The 26,497-nt window shown below is 38.1% G+C and overlaps 1 protein-coding gene across 1 annotated transcript in view; it reads left to right on the forward strand.

Moving 5' to 3' along the window:
• The window catches only part of SYCP2L (synaptonemal complex protein 2 like), a 75,129-nt gene that overhangs the window by 34,737 nt on the left and 13,895 nt on the right, over window positions 1-26,497 (forward strand). The window contains exons 15-22 of the mRNA XM_073006214.1: window positions 3,066-3,211; window positions 4,930-5,023; window positions 5,826-5,923; window positions 7,874-8,015; window positions 8,925-8,974; window positions 12,624-12,753; window positions 18,752-18,825; window positions 18,981-19,050. Coding sequence (XP_072862315.1) covers window positions 3,066-3,211; window positions 4,930-5,023; window positions 5,826-5,923; window positions 7,874-8,015; window positions 8,925-8,974; window positions 12,624-12,753; window positions 18,752-18,825; window positions 18,981-19,050 — 804 coding nt within the window. The remainder of the gene's footprint in view (window positions 1-3,065; window positions 3,212-4,929; window positions 5,024-5,825; window positions 5,924-7,873; window positions 8,016-8,924; window positions 8,975-12,623; window positions 12,754-18,751; window positions 18,826-18,980; window positions 19,051-26,497) is intronic.

Consider the following 26,497-nt stretch of genomic DNA (forward strand, 5'->3'; position numbering starts at 1 on the left):
ACGTGCAGGATGTACAGGTTTGTTACATAGGTAAATGTGTGCCATAGTGGTTTGCTGCACAGATCATCCCATCACCTAAGTGTTAAACCCAGCATCCATTAGTTAATCTTCCTGATGTTCTCCCCAACATTCCCAGGCCCCAGTGTGTGTCGTTCCCCACCATGTGTCCATATATTCTCATCATTCAGCTCCCACTTATAAGTGAGAACATGTGGTGTTTGGTTTTCTGTTCCTGTGATAGTTTGCTGTGGATGATGGCTTGCAGCTCCATCCATGTCCCTGCAAAGGACATGATATCATTCTTTTTTATGGCTGCATAGTATTCCATGGTGTATATGTACCACATTTTTTTTTTATCCAGTCTACCATTGATGGGCATTTAGATCGATTCCATGCTTTTGCTATTGTGAATAGTGCTGCAATGAACATAGGTGTGCATGTATTTTTATAATAGAATGATTTATATTCCTCTGGGCATATACCCAGTAATGGGATTGCTGGGTCAAATGGCTTTCTTTCTCTACGTCTTTGAGGAATCACCACACTGCCTTCCACAATGGTTGAACTAATTTACACTTCCACCAACAGTGTAAAAGCATTCCTTTTTCTCTGCAACTTTGCCAGCATCTGTTGTTTGACTTTTTAATGATAGCCATTCTGACTGGCATGAGATGGTATCTCACTGTGATTTTGATTTGCATTTCTCTGATGATCAGTGATGTTGAGCTTTTCTTCATGTTTGTTGGCTGCATGAATATCTTTGTTTGATAAGTGTCTGTTTATGTCCTATGACCCTCCCCCCCCTTTTTTTTTTTTTTTTTTTTTTTTTTTGAGACGGAGTCTTGCTCTGTCACCCAGGTTGGAGTGCAGTGGCGCGATCTCGGCTCACTGCAAGCTCCGCCTCCTGGGTTCACGCCATTCTTCTGCCTCAGCCTCCCGAGTAGCTGAGACCACAGGCTTCCGCCACCACGCTGGGCTAACAATTAGCTAGTTCCTTTTTAAGATATTTAAACTTACTTTTGTTGCATGGTTTTATAGACTTTCCCTGCAGTGATGAGTAAAATGTCCAGTAAGATTAGTATTTTGGGGAGATCACGGAGCCTTACTCTAGACCAATACTGTCCTATAGAAATATAAGGTGAGCCAGATACTTAATTTAAAATTTTCTAGTAGTCACATTAAAGAAAAAAGTAGATTAATCTTGGTAGATTAAAAAAGTAAGATTAAGTAGATTAATTTTAATAATATATTTTATTTAACCCAGAATATTATATCCAGGAATAATATCAGGAATATTATTTTAACATGTAATCAATATTTTAAAATTATTAATGATACATTTTACATTCTTCTTTTGTGTACTGAGTCTTCATAATCTGATGTATATTTTATGCTTACACAACATCTCAGTTGGTACTAGGCATGCTTTAAGTACTCTGATGAGTTGGACCTCACAGATTTAGACTCATGTATGTTTCACTCTTTTTTTCCCCTTCTTTCCCTTCTCATTAATTTGTGGCCATTAGCTTTGCCTGTTCTTTCCTGAACTTTGCTGCCTTTTCTATTCTGCTTCTTCCAACTTACCTTGTACTTAACGTGGCTTATTCTTGGGCTCTTTGTGAATTTGGTCTAAGCTATTTTCTCTTCTAAGCCTGATGACAATTTGTCAGGAAAGGGCCGGTGACCAAGTAGGAGCCTGCAAGGAGGCCGTTGTCTGAGACACAGACTTTTTTTGTTTTTTTTTGAGATGGAAGCTCACTGTGCTGCCCAGACTGGAGTGCAGTGGCACGATCTCGGCTCATTGCAACCTCCACTTACCAGGTTCAAGCGGTTCTCCTGCCTCAACCTCCTGAGTAGCTGGGATTACAGGGGTGCACCACCACGCCCAGCTAATTTTTGTATTTTTAGTAGAGACAGGGTTTCAGCATGTTGGTCAGGCTGGTTTCGAACACCTGATTTCGTGATGCGCCCACCTCGGCCTCCCAGAGTGCTGGGAGATGCAGACTTCCTTCCTTCCTTCCTTCCTTCCTTCCTTCCTTCCTTCCTTCCTTCCTTCTTTCCCTCCCTCCCTCCCTCCCTCCCTCCTTCCCTCCTTCCCTCCTTCCCTCCTTCCCTCCTTCCCTCCTTCCCTCCTTCCCTCCTTCCCTCCTTCCCTCCTTCCCTCCTTCCCTCCTTCCTTCCTTCCTTCCTTCCTTCCTTCCTTCCTTCCTTCCTTCCTTCCTTCCTTCCTTCCCTTTCTTTCTTCTGTCTTTCTGTCTTTCTTTTTCTTTCTTTCTGTCTTTCTTTTTTGACAGAGTCTTACTCTGTCACCCAGACTGGAGTGCAGTGGCACGATCTCGGCTCACTGCAAGCTCTGCCTCCTGGGTTCATGCCTATTCTCCTGCCTCAGTTTCCTGAATAGCTGGGACTAGAAGCGCCCGCCACCGTGCCCGGCTATGTTTTTGTATTTTTAGCAGAGACAGGGTTTCACCGTGTTAGCCAAGATGGTCTCGATCTCCTGACCTCGTGATCAGCCTGCCTTGGCCTCCCAAAGTGCTAGGATTACTGGCGTGAGCCACCGCCACTGGCCTGCAGACTTCTTTCTAAGGTGTTTCTGCCTCTTCTTCAAGTGGAGTCCATTGAAATGGGGGTAGATTATTCCATTTTGCACTTTATTTTCAATTCTAGAAATAAGTAGAATTTCAGAGAGAGAGAGTGAATGTTGTGCTTGGTATATTTGGGAATGAAATACCTATTGCAGATGATAGCCTTGTATTAAACAAAATGCTCTTAAAAAATTGAATTGCAGAACGCAAAACTATCTTCATTTATTTGCTGCTAAGGTAAGTTACTTCCAATGTTTGCAAGATCAACCACTTAATTGTATAGTATATGTATATGTGTAAATACACATGTGCATCTAAAGGACAATTTCAAAGTAATGTTATTTAATATGATTTCTTTTCAACTTCTTACCACAGAAAAATCTGAACAGGCACCCTAGTGTAGTTATTTAAAATTATAACATTTTAAAACAAAACATTGAAGTGTGTTGTTATGCACTGATATTCCATATTTTCTTGTAGAAACTGAGAAGATAAAGATATTTATCATTTACCTCAAGAAGCCCATGATTATCAGCTACAAAGAAGTCATGAAAATAGAAATCCATTTTGATTTGCAGTTCAACATATCACAAGCTTCCATTCAAGCTTTAGGAAAAGATAAACAGGTGGCAGGTTTCATTCTTTTGGATTATTTAAAAGTGTTTTAGTATGTTTCATGTCTATTAAATGTCCTTGTTGGGTTTTGATGTGAATATTTGATCAAGCAGAAAACCTGGTCTTTCGAGTGCCATGTAAAAAGAGTTGAGAGTTCTGGATTTGAATCCCAGTTTTCCCTTTCCATGGGTCATTGTCTTGACGAGGTAGGACAGAAAGCCTCTTTGTTCCTTGAAATGCTTTATTCTACTTACTGTGAACAGATGAAAGGTTTTCTAGGATAATATCACCCTCTTACCACCTTCTTCCTGGAGTCCTGAGGACACTGGCATTTCCATCTCTCTCAGCTCCCCCTGGACCTATGGGGAGTGTATCAGTCTGTTCTCATGCTGCTAATAAAGACATACCCGAGACTGGGTAATTTATAAAGGAAAGAGGTTTAATGGACTCACAGTTCAACATGGCTGGGGAGGCTTCACAATCATGGTAGAAGACAAAGGAGGAGCAAAGTCACATCTTACATGGTGGCAGGCAAGAGAGCTTGTGTAGGGGAACTCCCCTTTATAAAACCATCAGATCTTGTGAGACTTACTATCACGAGAACAGCATGGGAAAGACCCGTCCCCATGATTCAATTACCTCCCATGGGGTCCCTCCCATGACACGTGGGAATTATGGGAGCTACGTTTCAAGATGAGATTTGGGTGGGGACACGGCCAAACCATATCAGGGAGTCATTAGGAATAAAGTTTCTGAGGGAGTTTTTCCACAGTTTTACCTGTTGGTCTTACCTTGTGGAAATGGTCTGTACCTCTCTAGATTGCTGTGGTCTCCAACTCTCTGACCGTAATGTTTCCTGTTTGTTGACAGGAACAGGAAACCTTTCTATATCACAGACGGTAGACGGGGCAAAGAAATTTGTGACAAAAGGCAAAAAATACTGTGGTAATGGCCCACAGAGAGTTGAATTAAGAGCTCAGAGATCTGAGGGAGAGGTCTTGGTCCGGCTTCCTTTTGGTTTGAGTTGTATATGAAAGTGTTTATATGTAGCAAAGTGCTCTTAAAATAGTTTCCAAAAACTCACCCTATTTTAATGACATGGTCTTTTTACAAAAACTCCATTTTGTGGTTGAGGATGAGGATGAGAAATAAAGGGGAAATCAGTCACTTGATAAAAAAACACTTCCTCCATCAAATTACATATGTTCTGACGAGAAGTTTGCCTTAACTCACAAAAACATCAAAACCATATGTATTTCCATATTTCACAAAATGAATAATATGTTTGGAGGGGAGAATGAGGATTTTCCTGTGATAAAGCTGCAGTTCCTAGAATAGGAGGCCCCTACCCTAGGGAAAGGGGTTGGCCTGAGCGCCCTACAGTTGGGAACTCACTACAGACTCATCCTGAGAGAGACTCAGTGCCTACGAGAAGCAGGGATTAGCCGTTACCCAACGGGGTGAGACCTGGGCCAGAGACGGGAGAGGCTGGGAAGACACTAGGAAAGAGTGCTTAGAGCAGGGGAATAGCTAGCCCTAGCTGGTCCTGGAGGGAGATGGGGCCTGGAGAAGGCAGAAACAGTGGAATGATCCGTCAGGAGAGGACAAACTGGTAAACTTGACTAACTTCTGATTTATCATGTTTTGTTCCTAAGCTTTAGGTTTTCCTTATTTATTTATTTTTTTTAAATGACTACATTTCAAAGTTGACTTTTGTCTTCCATTTCAGATGTTGCCTGACCAGATGAAAATCTCCTCAGAACTTTTTAGTAAGTCTGATAAAGAAGACAGGGAGAATCCCAGTGGCCATGAAAGAGAAACAGGTATATTGGGAAATAACGAAATTCTGACCTGAGTTTCTTGTAAAAGCAATGAAACCTTAGTTGGAAGAGGTCACTGGAAACCTGTGGTCGTATGAGTGGTGCATGTCTGATGGCATCTCTGGAGGAAGAAGAACTGCTGATAGCCTTGAATTGTTTTCTACACCTGATAAGGTCTCTCTTGTCAGTCAACTGGAAATGACAAAGGAGAAGAAATGATGGGGTTTGGGGGAGGCAGGACATTGGGGGGTAGGGAGGGTCTTGTCTACCCATAAAGCCGGCCCTGCACTAGACCATGTTTCTCTTTTAAGTTACGCCCCAAGGCTGTTTTCCCAAGTGCCCATAGATTTTTTGTTTTTTGAGATGGAGTCTTGCTCTGTTGCCCAGGCTGGAGTGCAGTGGCGTGATCTTGGCTAACTGCAACCTCTGCCTCCCAGGTTCAAGCGACTCTCCTGCCTCAGATTCCCAAGTAGCTGGTACTACAGGCATGTGCCACCATGCCCAGCTAATTTTTTCTATTTTTAGTGGAGACGGGGTTTTGCCACATTGGCCAGGCTGGTCTCAAACTCCTGGATTCAAGTGATCCTCCCACCTTGGCCTCCCAAAGTCGTGGGATTTCAAGCATGAGCCAACATGCCAGCCAGTGCCCATAGATTTCTGATTGGAGGTTTGAGGCAGGACCTAATTACCAGCTCTTACCAAAGGATGGAGAGGTACCAGAGGGGGCATCCCATGAAGAGCACTGGTGAGAATGTCAGTGTGTGCATGGTTGTTACAGTAAATGTCTTTCTCTTAATTTGTATAGAGCAGGCAGAAGAATCCACCAACGTGGTAGAGTTTATGAGTGCTGAAGATGACCGCTGCCTAATAACTCTCCGCTTAAATGACCAACCTAAGCCACCCGTGAGTACAGGGAGTGGGGCTCAAGGCTCTTATCTGTCTCTACTAGGGTAGTGACAGGTGGAAGCCACCTTTCCTGGTTCATAGACCATTTTCTCCTGGCCAACCATCTGTCAATTAAAAAAATTTTTTTAAGACAAAGCCTTGTTCTGTCGTCATAGTTCACTGCGGCCTCAGCCTCCCAAGCTCATGCGATCATCCTGCCTCAGCTTCCTGAGTAGCAAGAACTACATGTGGTGCCACCATGCCTGCCTCATTTTAACATTTTTTATAGAGATGGAGTCTTGCTCCATTGCCCGGGCTGGTCTCAAACTCCTGGCCTTAAGAGATTCCCCCATCTTGGCTTCCCAAATCTCTGGGATTACAGGCATGAGCCACCATGCCTCATCAGCTCTCTGTCAGTTTTTTTCACCATCCCCTCCTTGAGATTGTTTTTGCCTCCATGTTTGTGTATTCTCTTTTCTTTTCTTTTTTTTTTTTTTTTTTTTTGAGACTGAGTTTTGCTCTTGTCACCCAGGCTGGAGTGCAATGGCACGATCTTGGCTCACTGCCACCTCCACCTTCTGGGTTCAAATGATTCTCCTGCTTCAACCTCCTGAGTGGCTAGGATTATAGGCGCATGCCACCATGTCTGGCTAATTTTTGTATCTTTAGTAGAGACTGGGTTTCGCCATGTTGGCCAGATTGGTCTCAAACTCCTGACGTCAGGTGATCCACCCGCCTTGGCCTCCCAAAGTGCTGGGATTTACAGGCATGAGTCGCTGCACCTGGCGGCACCCGGCTGTGTGTTCTCTTTTCGTTCAACTCGGCTTTCCCTTGGAATACATGACTTGTTTGGCCTCTGTCTCATTTCTTCATTTGGGATCTAGAGACTGAAGGAGCCTAATGTTTGGGAGTGACACTTAGCTCCTCCCTGGCCTGAAATGAGAATGAACTATTAGTAGCTGAATGCTGCAGCCCTTGAGAGGTAAGAGGGCTTGAGGATTGGGCCCTGAAGATACCCAACAAACAGAACTGAAAAAAACTCCATATTAAAATCAAGCATAAACATGTGTTCATCACAGCATTTATGACAATGTAACAGAAAAAGATTTTAAAAATATAAATACTCAAGTACAGTTGAATAATCCACCAGAAAGATTACACTTGCCCTAAATCTCTAATCTTTTGTAATCCAGGCTTAATTTCAAAATGCTTTATGTTTTAAACAAATTATGCTCCTGGGCTGGGTGCGGTGTCTCACACCCGTAATCCCAGCACTTTGGGAGGCCGAGGCAGGTGGATCATGTGAGCTCAGGAGTTTGAGACCAGCCTGGCCAACATAGTGAAACCCCATCTCTACTAAAAATACAAAAAAAAAAAAAAAAAAAAATTAGCTGGATGGTGGCACGCACCTGTAATCCCAGCTACTCTGGAGGCTGAGGCAGGAGAATCACTTGAACCCAGGAGGCAGAGGTTGCGGTGAGCCAGATTGCGCCACTGCACTGCAGCCTGGGCGACAGGGTGAGACTCCATCTCAAAAAAAAAAAAAAAAAAAAAAAAAGAAATGACCCTCCTGTTTGGTTTTAGTTCTTCTAAAATGTAGAGAGGCTTGTCTTTGCAAAAAATATTCCCATACTTTCTTTTGCCATCTGACTTAGTATTTTGAAGTAGTATTAGGCACAATATTGAGATTGGTCAGCTTTTGAACAGTCATCCAGCACCTCTTCTGTTGCAAACGTTTTATTAGAAAGGATTTTGTCATCCTGTACAACAGCAACTTGGTTGCGAATTGACTGATGGAATAATCCTTTACTTCCTCTCCATACTTCTTTGCCTTTATATTATATAAGAAAGCCCAGGCTTCTAGAAGGGTACTTCTCTTATCTCTAGCTTTGTAGAATGTGTTTAGTTGTACATAAGAGGCACTAACACCCCTCTAAAATTCTCATTTATGATCTGTGCTTGTAAAAGTCTCATTACAGAAAGCATCTCTTCTCTGAGAGTGATCAAGATTCGAGTACCAGTGAACTGTCTTGGATCAGTAACCAAAAAAGAAAATCCCTAAAATCATATTCTGGTAGAAAGAAGACAAGAACCAGAAGTAGTATGAGCAGTAAGTCTGGCATGTTTTCTTTTGAATCACTTTTCAAATAGTGATTTTCAAATGAGATATTTATTTTTCGGTATGTAATGGGAGTGGGTCCAAAGAAAGATATGATCATGGGGCTAGCTTTCCCTGCTACAGTTACACTGGAAAGGCAAAATGTACTGTGTACATGAGACGGAAGAATGTGGAATTAACCAACAATTGTTACAGATGAGTTTTGTATAAATGGAGTAGAAATTTAGATAAGAGGAATCTGTCATGAGCTGGAATCATCAGGAAAATCTTCAAGGAAGAGGTGGGTGGGACTTGATTTAACCCTTGGAAAAAAGAATAGGATTGTGAAGAGGAGAAAGGGAAGCATTATTAGGCAGGTAAAACCACAAGGGCATGCGTGGTGGCTCACGCCTCTAATCCCGGCCCTTTGGGAGGCCGAGGTGGGAGGGTTGTTTGAGACCAGCCTGGGCAATGTGGTGAGACCACACCTCTACAAAATTAAAACATTAGCTGGGCATGATGGTGTGTGTCTGTGGTCCCAGCTACTCGGGAGGCTGAGGCAGGAGGATTGCTTGAGCCCAGGAGGTCAAGGTTGCAGTGACCAGTGATCGCGTCACTGCACTGCAGCTCAGGTGAAAGAATGAGACCCTGTCTCAAACAAAACAAACTACAAGGGCACAACAAGGATGTAAGGGTGACATTCGGGGACAAAGTCTGGAGCAGAGAATTCATGCTGAGTGGTGAGGAACTGAGTGGTGAGGAGCAAGGTTGAATATAGAAAGGATCTTAAGAGAAGACATTTCAGGAAGCTGTAGGAAGTGGGAATTGCTTTTAGCCTTAGCATATTGGGAGAGGGAGTAGTGAAGTTTTATGCCTCATGAGTTAATGTGTATGTTGTGTACTTGTTTTCTTTCAATTTAGTCTTGCCAGTTTTCCCTCCCAGTAGTGGCAGTGACCGTGAGAAAGACCAAGTAAGTACATGTTATCTGGGTTGATGTGTGCCCTACGAGTTAAACGGCATTTATTTCCCCCAAAACAACTTTCAGAAGTATGAAAATAACAAAATATTGGTTTACTGATATGTGAATCACTGTCAATGGAAATTGCAAGGACTTCTAAATGTTTAATATGACTCTTGGGTAAGTATTTAGGGTCTTCTATGCTGGGCGTGCTGGTTCACGCCTGTAATCCCAGCACTTTGGGATGCCAAGGCGGGTGCATCACTTGAGCTTGGGAGTTCGAGACCAGCCTGGGAAACATGGTGAAACCCCGTCTTTACAAAAAATACAAAAATTAGCCAGGTGTGGTAGCATGTGCTTATAGTCCCAGCTACGCAGGAGGCTGAGGTGGGAGGATGGCTTGAGCCTGGGAGGTGGGGTTTGCAGTGAGCCGAGATTGCGCCACTGCACTCCAGCCTGGGTGACAGAATGAGACCCTGTCTCAGAAAAAAAAAAAAAAAAAAAAAAAGATTTAGGGTCTTTTTTTTTTTTTTAAACTGTTCCCAAATGTTGCTGGAGGATGTTTATTATTAATGATGCTAAAATTCTGGGCTATTCCCATTTCCTGCAAATGTATACTCTTTTGAATGTGTGTTTTGAGGTAAACTTGTTGGTTCAGTTCTTCCCTTAGTTTTTTCTAATGCTTTTAATGATTTAATTATTTAGACATTTATTTTGCAAGTGCTTAGGATACCTTCAGGCTTATATAAATATCAAATAAACCCTCAAAGTTTCTTCCTTTCCCTTCATTTATCCTTGTTTTATATCAAAGTTGTTAAGAGTAGAGACAGCAGTGTCTGCACCAATTCAAAGCCAATTTTCACCTTTTATTCACTGGATTACCTCTATCAGCAGCTGGTTTTTGTTTTGTGTCATATGAGCTATATATACAGTACAGAGTATATAATCTAGTTCAGAGTGTTTTGTAAGGAGCAGCTGCTGTGATTCTGAGAGTATTGACAGTGTCCTGCCTGCTCATGCAGAAAGAGTTTGGTTAGGGTTTTAATCACACCTTCATCTTTCTTCCATCAACCTGGGATGTGTTGCCCTCTGTCAACCTGAAGGGCTCTCATGCTCTGTAAGGACAGGGGTGGTTAAACCTATGAGTCAGAGTAAGTATTTATTCAGTGAATAGTTCAACCTGAAATAATGAGTTATCAGTTAGAAATGGACCCAAAGAACAGTTTCTAGTAAATACAGCTTTTATTTGAAACAAACACCAAAGAAATACCGCAGCTTCAAAAATTTTTTTTTTTTTGAGACAGTCTTGCTCTGTTGTCCAGGTTGAAGTGCAACAGTGTGATCTCAGTTCACTGCAACCACCGCCTCTCAGGTTCAAGTGATTCTCCTGCCTCAGCCTCCTGAGCAGCTGGGATTACAGGCCCCTGCCACCATGCCCAGCTAATATTTGTATTTTTAGTAGAGACAGGGTTTTGCCATGTTGGCCAGGCTGGTTTCGAACTCCTGACCTTAAGTGATCCACCTGCCTTGGCCTCCCAAAGTGCTGGGATTATAGGCATGAGCCACCGCGCCTGGCCACAGTTTCAAAAATCGATAAATTTAAGCTGTGCCTCTGTCAAGAAATCTATGTTGATTTTCAGTGAGGGCATTGCTGATTTTCTACAAATACTGGTATTCAAAATTATACTTCTCTCTTGTATAAGATAATAATTTACAGCACAGGTCAGCACATTTTTTCTGTAAAGGGCCAGATAATAAATACTTTAGGCTTTCTGAACCATGCAATCTCTGTGGCAACTACTCACCTCAGCCTTTGTAGCCAGAAAACAGCCAGAGACAGAATGGAAACACATGGGTATGCTGTGTTCTAATAAAACTTTGTTTGCAAGAACAGCAACAGACTAGAGTTTGCCAACCCCTGATGTAGAGCAGTGGTTCTCAAACACCAGTGGCCATCACAGTGACCAGGATAGCTTGCTAAAACATAGATTGCTGGGTCCTGTCCCTAGAGTTTTGAATTGAATAGATGGGACTTGAGAATTTGCATTTCCGTCAAGTTTCCAGATACTGCTCATGCCCCAATGTAGACCACACTTTGAGACCACACTTAGAGTTATCTACTGAAATATGACTTCATGTTCTTCCAATTCAGGGATCTTATGATCTTAGCATTTATTTTTTTGTGGCTATTGTTTATTAGATGTGTCTTTGAAAAATTAAAAAGAGAAGCTCAATAGCATTTATACCAAACTTTGAATGGAAAGCTAAAGGAGAAATTTCCTATTCAGTAAAAATGCAAGTGAGCTGAGATCCGGCCACTGCACTCCAGCCTGGGCAACAGAGCGAGACTGTGTCTCAAAAAAAAAAAAAAAATGCAGTCAGATTTTTATTTACTGCAGTAAAATCTCACTTAACCAGAGTACCTCAAGAAGGAAAGATTTAGTTAATGTAATTTTCCTGCTAATTAAAATTTAAATCTAGTGTCCCCTTACACTAATTCTAATTGTTAGATATTTTATTTCTTAGTAAGCTGAGTAAAGGAAATATAATTGAATCATTGATCATTTAGGATTTTCACTGGGATCATTAGGCAGATCAGGTCTCATGCTGTAATACAATGGAGGCAGGTAGAGCAGGCATGTTTCAATGAGTAGTCACTTGGCTTTGACCCTAGGACTTTAGACAGGCACATTCCCTCTGTTTCTGTCTCGTGCACTCTGTCTCTCTCTTAACTAAATCTCTAAAATAAGCTTGCTTTATTCTCCTTCCCCTTTGGTTTTTATTAATGTATTTAATAAAAGTACTATTATTTGAAAATGTCTTTAAGATAATTTTAAATTAATAAAAATAGTAATGTTGTAGTTCCGAAGGAAAACATTTCTATCTCAATATATACATTGAAAATAGTTCAAAGAGTCAAGGTTTGAATCTAGTGTCCATTTGAGTGGAGCAGTACTTTAATGCAGAGCAATTAGAAGATAACTGGAAATCGGCTGGGTGCGGTGGCTCACGCCTGTAATCCCATCACTTTGGGAGGCAGAGGCGGGCAGATCACCTGAGGTCAGGAGTTTGAGGCCAGCCTGGCCAACATGGCGAAAGCCCATCTCTACTAAAAATACAAAAAAATTAGCTGGGTGTGGTGGCGCATGCCTGTAATTCCAGCTACTCACAAGGGTGAGGCACGAGAATTGCTTGAACTCAGTAGGTAGAGGTTGCAGTGAGTTGAGATCATGCTACTGCACTCCAGCCCGGGTGGCAGAGTGGCTCCATCTTAAACAAAAAAAGATAACTGGAAATTGGAAATTTAAGAATCTATAAGATCCTTTTCAACTGTGAAAACCAGAGTCTAGGATCAGGTGCCAGCCTCTCTCTTTTTACATAACAGAATTTATGATTTCTAAGGATTCATAAGATTTTCATTTCTGTATCTCCTGAAAGAATAAATGATCTAGTTCAGATTCAGTACCATAGCATTAAGCTAATATCCACCCCTCAACTAAAAACACACAGAAATTCTGAATAGAATTAGCATTTATTTTCAAATGGAGTAAATCTAATACTTAAGCTTCTTAAAGTAATATTGAAAATGTCTTAGAATATTTTGATAACTTGTTTTGAATTGTTATGAATGTTAACACTTTAAAAAGATACTATATTTTAGGCTAAGCTTCTGTCACCATCACAGAAAGACATACCCAATCAAAATAACACCGTATCTCCAAAGACTTCTGAAAAAAAATTCCAAGATAGTTTTGTTTTTTCGACTCCTGAAGATTCTGCCCAGAAAACAGGTACATGATTTTCTGTTGACTTACATAGAAAAAAATTTGTATTTGGGAAAGGAAGTTTGAAGTAAATAAAACATTTTCATTTTAATATATATTAAAGAAAATATGAAGATAACATTGTTCTTTACCTTAATGTGTCTTATTAGAAAATAACAGAGGATATGATGTTTTAATTTTGCTTTGCCATTTGAGATCAGCTTGTGCCCAAGAATTGCTGGTCTCTTCTTTTTTTAAAGAAGCAAGACATCTCAAATTATGACCTGTAGCAGCGGTTGGTAAACATTTTTTTGTAAGGTTCCAATAGTAATTATTTTTTGCTTTTTGATCCATATGGTTTCTTTCTCTTGTCTTTTTTTTTTTTGACATGGAGTCTTGCTCTGTTGCCCAGGCTGGAGTGCAATGGTGTGATCCCAGCTCACTGCAGCGTCCGCCTCCCAGGTTCAAGCAATTCTCCTGCCTCAGCCTCCCATACCCAGCTAATTTTTGTATTTTTAGTTGAGATGGAGTTTTGCCATGTTGGCCAGTCCATTCTGGAACTCCTGACCTCAAGTGATCTGCCCACCTTGCCCCCACAAAGTGCTGGGATTACAGGCGTGAGCCACCACAGCTGGCCTTGATCCATATGGTTTCTGTTGTAACTATTCAACTGTGCGGTTGTTGCACAAAATTGGCCGTGGATAAGATGTAAGCCAATGGGCTAGCTGTCTTTCCATAAAACTTTTTTATAAAATGAGGTAGCAGACTGGATTTGGCTTGGGGGCCAGAGTTTGCCCACCCTTAACCTATAGGCTTTTTCTTAACCCTCAATGTATTTTATTTTCGCTGTCTCCTTTTTAAGTTTGTTAAGAATATGATTTTGTTTGTTAATAACAATATTAATATTGTTTATTATTCTGCAGTTCAGTACATTGCCAGGCATACAATGATATTTAGTAAGTACTTCAATAACAGTCTGTTAGTGTAGCTGCCACTGGAAGAAAATAAGTAGGGAAAATAAAAAAGTAGAGAGGAAAATGTAACATTAAATAATAAAAGGGGTCAGGTGCAGTGGCTCCCTCCTGTAATCCCAGCACTTTGGGAGGCTGAGGCAGGCGGATCACCTGAGGTCGGGAGTTCGAGACCAGCCTGACCAATATGGTAAGTCTCATCTCTACTAAAAATACAAAAATTAGCCAGGTGTGGTGGCAGGCGCCTGTAGTCCTAGCTGCTTGGGAGGCTGAGAGGAGAATTGCTTGAACTGGGTGGTGGAGGTTGCAGTGAGCTGAGATTGTGCCACTGCACTCCAGCCTGGGTGACAGAGTGAGACTCTATCTCACAAAGAAAACAAACAAACAAACGAAAAAACAGAATAAAAGGAAGGAAGACAGCAAGAGAGGGAAGAAAGGAACAAAGTTACTACCAAAAAGTAACAATCAACAAAATGGCAATACTAAGTTCTTACCTACCAATAATTACTTTAAATGGATTAAATTCTCCAATCGAAAGACACAGAGTGGTTGAATGGATAGAAAAAAATGAGATTCAGCAATATGCTGTTTACAGGGGACTCACTTTACCTTAAGGACAGGTATAAACTGAAAGTGAAGGGTTGGAAAAAGATATTCCATGCAAATGGCAATCAAAAGAGAGCAGGGATGTGGCTACACCTACATCAGGCAAAATAGACTTTCTGTCAAAATTTGTCACAAGAGACAAAGGCTAGATGATGATAAAAGGGTTAATTCATCAACAGGAAATAACAATTGTGAATATATATATATGAACCCAACATTACAGCACCTAAATATATAAAGCAAATATTAACAGAACTGAAGAGAGAAATAGCAATACAATAACAGAGTTCTTTAATTTCCCCACCTTCAACAGTCCATAGATTATCCAGATAGAAAATCAATAAGAAAACAGTGAACTTGAATAATACAGTAGACCAGATGGATCTAACTAACATATACAGAACATTCCATCTCACAGTGGAACACATACTCTTCTGCAGTGCACCGTGCACGTGGGACATTCTCCAGAATTGATCATATGTTGGGCCACAAAATACATCTTAACAAATTTGAAAAGACTGAAATAATCTTAGAGGTCTTTTCTGATCACAGCAGTATGAAACTAGAAATAACAACAGGAGGAAGATTGGAAAATTCACAAATACATGGAAATTAAACAACACACTCCTAAATAACAATGGACCAAGGAAATTAAAAGGGAAATTTAAAAATCTTGAGATAAATGAAAATGGAAACATACCAAAATTTACAGGATGCGACAAGAGCAGTGTTAAAAGGTAAGTTTATAGCAATAAATACCTACATTAAGAAAAAAGAAAAATCTCAAATAACTTCACCCCTCAAGAAACTGAAAAAAGAAGAAACTAAACCCAAAGTCAGCTTAATGAAGAAAATAACAAATATTAAGCCATAAATAAATGAAATAGATACTAGAAAGACAATAGAAATGGTCAATGAAACTAAGAATTTGTATTTGGAAAGAGTGAAATTGACAGACCTTTAGCTAGACTAACCAAGAGAAAAAGAGAGAGGACTCAAAAGGAAAAAACATTATATATGAAAAAGTGACATTACAACGGATACCACAGAACTACAAAGGATCGTAAGCAATTACAACAAACAAATTATACACCAACAAATCGGATAACCTAAAAGAAATGGATGAATTTCTAGAAACGTGACCTACCAAGACTGAATTTGAAGAAATAGAAAAGCTGAAGAGACCCAGAATGAGTAAAGGGATCAAATCAGTAATCAAACCTCCCAATAGAGAGTAGCCCAGGGCCAGATGGTGTCATTGGTGAACTCTACCAAGTATTTAAAGAAAAATTAACACCAATCCTTTTCAAACTCTTCTGAAAAACTGAGGTGGAGAGAACACTTCCAAACCCGTTTTATGAGGCCATCTTTACCCTCTTGTCAAAGCCAGATAAGAATGCTACAAGAAAAGAAAATTACAGACCAATGTCCCTGATGAACGTATATGTAAAAACCCTCAAAAATACTAACAAAACTTACTAAATAGCACATTAAAAGGACTATACACCATGATAAAGTAGGATTTATCCCTGAGATTCAAGGAAGGTTCCACATACACAAATCAATAAATATGATAAACCACATTAACAGAACGAAGGTTAAATTCCTAGAATCATCTCAATAGATGCAAAAAAGTATTTGACAAAATTTGACATCCTTTCGTAGTAACTCTCAACAAATTAGGTACATATGGAATGTACCTCAATATATGACAAGCCTATAGCCAGCATTCCACTCACTGGTGAAATGCTCAAAGCTTTTCCTCCAAGATCAGGAATAAGACAAAGGTGCCTACTCTTGCCACTTCTGTTTAACATAGTACTGAAAGTCCTACCCAGTTCTATCCAGGCAAGAAAAAGAAATAAAAGACATCAAAATTAGAGGATGTTAAGTTGTTTTTGTTTAAAGATGACATGATTTTACATATATCAAACCCTAAAGGCTTTACCAAAAAACTGTTAGAACTAATAAATGAATTCAGTAAAATTGCAGGATACAAAATCAACAATCAAAAATCAGTTGTGGAGTTTGCTTCTGGGTTTCAACAAAACGACAACAAAACAAAAATGAGTTGCATTTCTAGACACTAACAATAAACTAAGAAAGAAATCAAGAAAATCTCGGCCAGGTATGGTGGCCCACGCCTGTAATCCCAGCACTTTGGGACGCTGAGGCAGGCGGATCATGGGGTCAGGAGATCAAGACCATCCCAGCTAACACAGTGAAACCTCATCTCTACTAAAAATACAAAAAATTAGCCGAGCGTGGTGGTACACTCTTGTAGTCCCAGCTACTCGGGAGGCTGAGGCAGGAGAATCGCTTGAACCCAGGAGGCACAGGTTGCAGTGAGCTGAGATCATGCCACAGCACTTCAGCCTGGGTGACACAGTGAGACTCCATCTCAAAAAAAAGAAAAAAGAAAAAATCTCACTTATAATAGCTTATAAAAAACACAAAAATAACCAAGGAGATGAAAGATCATAATCTGAAAACTATAAGACATTGATGAAATTAATTGAAGACATAAATGGAAGAATATCCTATGTACATGGATTGGAAGAATTAATATTGTTAAAATGTCCTCATTATCCAAAGCAATACACAGATTCAATTCAATTGCTATCAAATTTCTACTGGCATTTTTCACAGAAATAGAAAAAACTATCCTAAAATTTATATGGAACCACAAAAGACCCTAAATAACCAAAGCAATGTTGAGAAAGAGGAATACAGCTGGAGGCATCACACTTTCTGATTTCAAAGTGTATTTAAAAACTATAGTAATCAAAACAGTATAGTACTGCCATAGAGACAGGCACATAAGGCCAAAATAACATTATGAGCCCAGACATAAACCTACACATATATATGGCCACTTAATCTATGAAAAGGGCACCAAGAATACACCATGTGGAAAGGAAAGCCTCTTCAATAAATGTGTTGGGAAAACTGGTTATCCACATACTAAACAATGAAATTGGACCTCTATCTTACACCATATACAAAAATCAACTCAAAATAGATTAAGACTTTAAGATCTAAAACTGTACAACTACTAGACAAAAATAGGGAAACAGCTCTTTGACACTGGTCTTAGCAATGATTTTTTGCATACGACCCTAATAGCAAAATAAACTTTTGGGACTATGTCATACTAAAAATCTTGTGCACAGCAAAGAAAGCAATCAATCAAATGGAAAGACAGCCTAAAGAATGGAAGAAAATATTTGCAAATCATATATCTGATAATAGTTTAGGGGTTAATGTTCAAAATAACTTCCACAACTCAAAAGCAAGAAAGCACATAACCTAATTAAAAATGGGTAAAGAAGCTGGATAGACATTTTTCCAGAAAAGATACACAAATAGCTAATGGTGGGTATATGTACTCAACATCACTGATCATTAGAGAAATGCAAATCAAAACCATAATGTGATATCTCACACCTGTCCAGATAGGTATTATCAAAAAGACAAGAGATAACAAGTGTTGGCAAGGGTATGGAGAGAAGGGAATAATTGTACATTGTTGCTGGGAATGTAAATTGATGCAACCATTGTGGAAAACAGTATGGAGTTTTCTCAAAACAAATTAGAATTGTATAGAATCCATCATTCCCACTTCCATGTATATATCCAAAGGAGATAAAATCAGCATCTTGAAGAGATATCTGCACTTCTATGTTTATTGCAGCATTATTCACAATAGCCAGGATGTGGAATCAGCCTAAGTATCAGTCAGTGGATGAATGAATATAGAAAATGTGGTATATATAAACAATGGAATACTATTCAGCCTTAAGAAGGAAATCAGGCCATATGCAACAACATAGATAAACCTGGAGGTCATTATGTTCAGTGAAATAAGCTAGTCACTAAAGGACAAATACTATATAATCTCACATATACATGGAATGTAAGAAAGTCAAACCCATAGAAACAGAGTAGAACAGTGGTTGCCACGTGCTAGGAGGTGGGGGGAAAGAGGAGATGGTCCTCGAAGGATATAAACTTTTAGGCATAACATGAACAAGTTCTGGGATCTACAGCACAGGCAGTGATGGATGTGTTCATTGATTTAAAAGTGATCATCATTACACCATGTATATGTATATCAAATCATCAAAAAAGAGTAAGAGGCAATAAGGGAGGGGATTCTAAGGGAGAGAAGGGAAGAATCACAAGATAGAGGTGGAAGAATCCCTGCCCATGTTATTTGAGGCCAGATGGGTGCCGATCTAGTTGAAGTAACTGGCTGTTAATCTTACCTACAGATGTACAAACCTAGTAAGAATTCATGGCCCGAAAGATACAGTCAGTAGATTTTTGTTTCACTTAGAACTGTGTCCCTTTTTTTGATGATGAGATTTAATATCTAGAATGATAGTGAATTCTTATTGCTTTGTTACTTGGCATGTATTCACTTGAAACTTCTTTCTAATGCTCAGAACTTCAAGGTCCTCACTCGCTGAGCAAGCTCACTTCCTTGGAGCACCCAGAAGATGAAGAAAACATATCTAAGGTACTATTTAATTGTTGGTTATTCATCTGATTTTCTAGAATTAATGTCATATTTGCATAACACATTGGCTATTCCTTTTGACGGGGTAATATACCACCACCTGTTTCCTGCTTCGCCATAAAGGACATATATTTGTGGTCTGTTTTGTTTTTAAGATTGTGAACCAAGAATCGCTAATGGAAAGTACTAGCTTGAAACATAAGCTGCAAAACTTGGAAGACAGAGGTGAGAGAATAGTCCTTTTTTTTTTTTTTTTTTTTTTTTTGGGCAGAATAAAATGAAATTAATCTGATTTTGGCAGACTAGGCTGTTACTCAGATTGCAGATCAAGTCACTTTGCACAGTGACTTTTGCCAGGCCGTGGAGGGAGGAGTGTGAGCTGCTTACTAGTTCTAAATGTTCATGAAGGTTAGGAGGAAAAATGGGGGGCTCCATTCAGGAACCAGGACCTCTTGTGCCAAGGAAGGTATAGCCTGGGACCTGAATCCCACCAGCCAGTCACACCTTCTCTCCAGCCTCAGAGGAGGGCACAGTGCGGGTACTTTCCTAAGGATCTCATCCAGAGCTTATTTCATTCTCAAGCATGTACTTGCAGTTTATAAGAAATGTTCTAAAATATTGTGTGGTCAAATTATTAAAACTTCTGAGTTCATTTACTCATGTTAACAGTGGTGTAAAGATTCCCAGCCTGGTCCACAATGTTGTGTATAATATAATGTAATGATATAATACTTTTCTACTGTTTATGATGTTTCTTGACTGCATTTTTTCTCTACTTTTAAAAATTACATATCGAAAGGATTCAACTGGTTATAAATATGTGTAGGATATTTAGAAAATTAATGCAACAAATATCTGCAAGCCATCATCCAGTTTTAGAAATATAACATGACTATTACTTTCAAAATCCTGGTGTGCTTTGCCTGAAACCCATCCCACCCCCTCCCCTTAATTTTATGTCTGAATCTCTGCTTTTTTGTTCATTTGTGCGTTGCGAGAATTCCATACATTCAGAAGAGATAGTCAGATGTGTACAGTTTAAAGAATGACTATAAAGAGAACGTCTGTGTAACCACAGCTCAAATTGGGAACTAGAAAATTGCCATTGGCTTACAATCCTTCCATACTAGATTATTACTTATTAATTTCTTTCATCCCTCATAGAGGTAATGACTTAGGACTTTTGTAAAAACCTTTCAGTTACTTCTCTTTATACTTTTGCTTTCTCCGTATATATCCCTAAATAATATACAGTTTAGTTTTATCTGATTTTAAATGTAAACAAATGACATTATACTGTATATATTATATATGGCTTCTTTTGCTCAGTCATTTGTGAGATCCATTCATGCTAATATGTGTAAGTGAAGTATATTTCTTTAGCATTCAGTTACATGAAAATACCACATTTAAAAATCCATTCCAGTGCTGTGGGATATTTGGATTTTTGCAGTTTGGGTTGTTAGAAATAATGCCACTATGAAGAATCATGCACATTTCTCCTGATACACATGTTAAAAATCTTGTCTAGGTACATTTTTAGGAGTACAATTGCTGGGTTACAGAATATGCATACCTTTAACAATTTTACGTCTGCCAAACTTTCTCAAAGTGACTGTATCTGTTACTTTCCCGCTAGCTGTGTATGAGAGCCCTGTTGCTTTACATCCTCACCAACACTTGGTATTTTAAATTTCTGATGTGTGTGTGTGTGTGGACACTGAAGTTTTAATTCAAATATCCCTGATTGAAGTTTAGCATAGTTTTATGTGTTTATTAGCCATTTCAATTTCCGCTTTTGTGTAGTGTCTAACATGTCTTGCCTACTTGTCTATAGAATTATCTTCTTATATTGATTCCTAGGAATTCTTTGTAATACATTCTGGACACTCGTCCTTCATTATGTGGCTTGTAAATATCTTCTTCCACTGTGTGGTCTGTCCTTCTCTCTCTGTATAATGTGTTTAAGATTGCTTTTTTGATAAACCAAAGCTTTTAATTTTAATAAATTCTATTTCATCAATCTTTTCTCTGTGGTTAGTCATATGAAATTCTTACCAAAAACATATGATCATATATTATTTCCTATATTACTACATTTAATGCTATTCATTTCTCTCTAAGTACTGCTTTAGGTGAATCTCACACATTATAATATATAATATTTGTCATTATTTACTTAAAAATATTATTTTTTATTATTTTATTTTATTTTATTTTGAGACAGAGTCTCGCTCTGTCACCCAGGCTGGAGTGCAGTGGCGTGATCTTGGCTCATTGCAGCCTCTATCTCTGGGGTTCAAGTGATTCTCCTGCTTCAGCCTCCTGAGTCGCTGGGATTACAGGCATGTGCCACCATGCCTGACTAATTTTGTATTTTTAATAGAGGCGGAGTTTCGCCATGTTGGCCGGGCTGGTCTTGAACTCCTGACCTCAGGTGATCTGCCTGCCTTGGACTCCCAAAGTGCAGAGATTACAGGCATGAGCCACCATGCCCGGCCTAAAATATTATTTTTTAAAATTTCTTTATTGACCCAGATGTTGGTTAGAAATGTATTTGTTAATTCTTAGTGGTATAGGAGTTCTTAGCTATCTTTTGGTTGTTTTCTAGTTTGATTGCATTGTGACTAGAGAACATAGTCTGTATGATTATGCCTTTTGAAATTTTGAGATGTACTTTATGGCTTAGTATATGCCAATTTTTAAAAATATTAGTTTGTGGCTAAAAGAGTATATTTCACAATCATTGAGTATAGTGTCTCTCTATATATGTATATTCATTAGGTTACTTTTCTTAACTATGTTCTTCAAATCTTATATTCTTACTATTTTTTAATCAGTCTACTTATTATATCAAGTGCTGAGAGAAGTGTATTAAAACCTTTCATTATGATTGCAGATTTGCCAGTTTTTTCTTCTGGTTCTATTCAATGTTTGCTTCCTACAAATCTTTTTTCTAAAGAATAAGTCTTTAGGCCAGGCGTGATGGCTCATACCTGTAATCCCAGCACTTTGGGAGTCTGAGGCAGGTGGATCACTTGAGGTCAAGAGTTCAAGACCAGCCTGACCAACATGGTGAAACTCTGTCTCTACTAAAAATACAAAAATTAGCTAGGTGTGGTGGTGCATGCCTGTAATCCCAGCTACTCGTGAGGCTGAGGCAAGAGAATCACTTGAACCCAGGAGGTGGAGGTTGCGGTCAGCCAAGGTCGTGCCATGGCACTCCAGTCTGGGCGACAGAGTGAGACTCCATCTCAAAAAAAAAAAAAAAAAAAAAAACGACAAAAAAAAGAATAAGTCTTTAAATAAAAGTAAAATAGTTACCTTATTGTGTATTTACCTTATGGCATATTAAAACTCTTATCATTATGAAGTGATGACCCCTATATCCGGTCATGTTTTTGTCTTAAAGTCTGTTTATTTTGTTTAGAATTTGCATGGTATAATTTCTAAAAGTCTTCTTATGACTGACATATGTGTATGTGTTTCCTAATGTTATATATTGTTATATACATAACTTGTAAACAGCCTGTAGTTGGACTTCCTTGCCCTTCATTTCATAGTATGTCTTTTAACTGGAGTATTTAGTCCATTATATATTTCATGTACTTCCCCGCATATTTGGATTATATCTACTAATTTATTTTGTACTTTCTGTGTGCCCCAACCATTCTGTTTTCTTTCTCTCATTCTTTTCATTTTGCATAAGTATTTTTATTATAGTCTTACCTCTACTCATTTGTAGCTAAATACCCTCTTTCTTTTTTCATTTACTGATTAACTTAGAAACTATAACGTGTAAATTTCTAAGTCTAAATTTAATTTAGTGTTAATCTAGTGTGACTTTTACATAATGTGTAAATTTCTAAGCCTAAATTTAATTTACTGTTACTTTTCCTCCAGATTATATAGATCTAAGATCCTTGAATTCCATTGGCCTACCCCAACCACATAATGTATTGGTGTTCTTTATTTTAAAACTTGAGGTTGAATTTTTGCTTTATGAAAATGCCCATTCAACCCTTATTCTTGAATTTTGCTTGAATACCATGTTGGCAAAACTTTTTCTATCATACATCAAATAAATTATTCAGTTGTTTTTTGTTTTCTATTCTTCCTGATGAAAATTTAGCTGTCAATCTACCAGTCAGTCTTCAAAGGTAATTTGTCCTTTTTTTTTCCTCCTTCTGAATATATATAAAATTTTTTCCATTTATCCTTGGTAATGTTCCACTTATTAAAATTTGTCTAAGTAAGTCTAAATACATCTAGGTAAGAAAAACCTTTTTGTTTATGTTCCTTGGCATTTGTAGGGAATCTGGAATATGACATGTCTTTCATCAGTTCTGGGAAATTCTCAGTCACTATCTCCTCAAGTATTGCTTTTGGCTCATTCTTCTTTCTCCTGCTTGAACTCCAACTAGATTCTACATCTTTTAGCCACTCCTACATATTTTCTATTCCTTCACTTTATTTGCATGCTAGATAATTTCATCTGTTTTTCACAACTACCTGTTCACCAGTATCTAATACTGGACCTAACATTGAATGTTTATTATATTTTTTTATTTCTATAAGTTGTTTGGTCCTTTCTAGAGCTGCTAGGTCCTTTTGTGTAGTTTCTATTCCCTGAAGACTTTTTTTTTTTTTTTTTTTTTTTTTTTTTTTTTTTTTTTGAGATGGAGTCTCACTCTGTCACCCAGCCTGGAGTGCAGTGGCGTGATCTCAGCTCACTGAGCTCCGCCTCCTGGGTTCACACCATTCTCCTGCCTCAGCCTCCCGAGTAGCTGGGACTATGGGCACCCACCACCACACCTGCCCAGCTAATTGTTTGTATTTTTAGTAGAGACGAGGTTTCACTGTGTTAGCCAGGATGGTCTCAATCTCCTGACCTCGTGATCCGCCCGCCTCAGCCTCCCAAAGTGCTGGGATTACAGGTGTGAGCCACTGCGCCCGGCCTCCCTGAAGATATTTTTAAGCTTGTTTTTCTTTGTTTAAATAGAATAGTTAATCTTCTTCCCTTTTCAAAGTTGACTTTAGTTGTTCAAGGGACTTTTTTTTTTTTCATATAAATTTAGACTAAGTTGATCAAATTACTTAAGTTCACTGGAATTTTGATAGAAATTGCATTACATATATAAGTTAACTTGAAGAGAAGTGACATCTTTAAAATATTAAACCATCCCACACAAGAGTATGAATGTCTCTCTCTTGGTCTGTGTCATTGTCTGCGTCCTTTATTGAGTTTTAAAGTTTTCTCTATGAAGGGCTAATGTATTCTGGGGTAATTCTTAGATATTTATGATTTTTTTACTATTGTTTTAAAATTTGTTATTGCTAAAGTAGAGCGATACTGTTGATTTTTATAAAATAACCCTGTATCTGGCAACCTTGCTGAACTCTTATTAAGTCAAATAATTTATCTGTTGATTCTCTTAGTTATCCTGAGTAGATGATTCTATTACTTGCAAAAAATGATAGATTCTTTCTCCCCTTCTGATACTTACATCTCTTATTTTTCGTTCTTTGTATCATTGGCCAATATCTTTAGTATGTTTTAAACATAGCAGTGAAAATCTGCATCCTTGTCTTTTTTCTAATCTTATAGCAAATGCATCTAAAGTTTCTCTGTTAAGTAAGATGTTTGTGGTAGATTTTTGGTATCGAATTTTTACCAGATTAAAGAAGTTCCTTTCTACTCATAATTTGCTGAGTTTTTAAAAAATCATAAATAAGTATTGAACTTTATGAAATGCATTTTTCTGCATCAACTAAGATAATCAAATGAATTTTCTCCTTTGGTTTCTTTTTTCCCTCCAGCTTTATTGAGGAATAATTGGCAAATAAAAATTGTATATATTTATGGTATGTAATGTGATATTTTGTTATGCATATGCATTGTGAAATGATTACCATAATCAAGCTAATTTACATATCCCCCCACATAGTTATCTTTGTGTGTGTGTATATGTGTGTGTTAATAATAAAGATCTACTCTCTCGGCCAGTTTCAAGTACATATACATTATTATTAGCTATAGTCACCATTGTATATCTCAGGTCTCTAGAACTTATTCATTTAATAACTGAAAGTTTGTGCCCTTTGACCAACATCTCCCCATTTTCCCAACCCCTTGATTCCTGAAGGTAACCATCCTTCTATGCTAAGTGAAAGAAGACAAACACAGACCAGGGCTGCATAATTTTACTTATATGTGGAATTTTAAAAAGTACAACTCATAGTAACAGACAATAGAAGGGTATAGTGGTCCTTTTGCTTATTAATATGACAAATTATATCAATAGGTATTATGTTGTTCAGCCATACTTGTGTTCCTGGGATAAACCTCATTTGTTCGTGGTATGTGTTAAAAAAGATACATTGTTGGACTTATTTAGTGAATACTTTATTAATGAACTTTACATCTACGTTCATGAGTGGAACAAACCTGTACTTTTCTCCTACTGCTATTATCTGGCATTGGAATCAGTGTCACACTAGCCTGTGGATGGAGGCTGGGCAGCTCTCTCTCTTGCTGGAAAAGTTTATATAAGATAAAAACTAACTATTTTTTTAAAGTTTATAAAACCACCTGGGAATTTGGGGGATGGGAAAATGTTGTTATTTCAATTTCCTTAGTAGTCACTGATATACTCAAGTTCTCTATTTCTTCTTGGGTCAGTTTTGGAATTGTGTGTTTTTCTAGGAATGTCTCAGCACCATATTTTTTAGTGTGCTTCTTAATGTTTAATTTAATTTTAATCATTGCAGTTGTTTCCTTTATATTGTGTCATGCTTATTTGTATCTTTTATTCTTGATAAGTTTTACTAGAGGTCTATCTTTTAAAGAATTGGTCTTTTGGTTTGTTACTCTTCTCTGTTTTTATTTCTATTGTTTTATCTTCTGTTGTTATCTGCTTTTTTAAAATTTTTACTTCTTATATCTTTGCATTTACTCTGATGTTCTTTTTCCAGCTTTTGAGTTAAATACTCATTTGTTTTTAACCTTTCTGTTTTCTTGATAAATGCATTTAAAGTTTTCTTAGGAATGCTTTGGCTCTATCACATTTTGATATTAGTGCTTTTGTTACTATCAATGCTTAGTAGTTCTTCCTTTTTATGTATTTTTAAAAACTCAGTTATTTAGTAAAATTTAATGTAGTTTCAAAGCATATGGGATACTTCCATTACTTATTGCTAACTGTTTGCAACATGGTCGGAGAAACACAGTCTGTACAATATCTTTCCTTTAGAATTTACTGGGGCTTACATTAAGGCCTAATTGGACTTGCCTTATGGCTGAAAATGGTATCCAAATTTCATGAGTGTTCTGTATGTACTTATGTATTTCCCTTTGTTGTATATTATATGTTTTGAGGCAATGCTACTAGGTGCATCAGGAAGTGACTCTTCATCTCTAGTAATTCTTCTTTCTTAGTTAATATCAATAAAGCAACACTAGTTTTCTTTTGGCTAATATTTACCTGATACATCTTTTTTTTTTTTTTTTTTTGCCATTCTTTTACTTTCAATCTTTTTTTGACCCTTGTGAATTGCTATCACATAAAGAGCTTTTACCTGGATTTTAAAAAGTCTGATCTGACAATCTCTTTTAATAGGAACAATGAATCCATTGTGCTTCCATTGATATATTTGGATTGAGTTTTCTTGT

Source organism: Chlorocebus sabaeus, chromosome 17 (assembly GCF_047675955.1).
Source record: "Chlorocebus sabaeus isolate Y175 chromosome 17, mChlSab1.0.hap1, whole genome shotgun sequence".
In the NCBI taxonomy this organism is placed as follows: domain Eukaryota; kingdom Metazoa; phylum Chordata; class Mammalia; order Primates; family Cercopithecidae; genus Chlorocebus; species Chlorocebus sabaeus.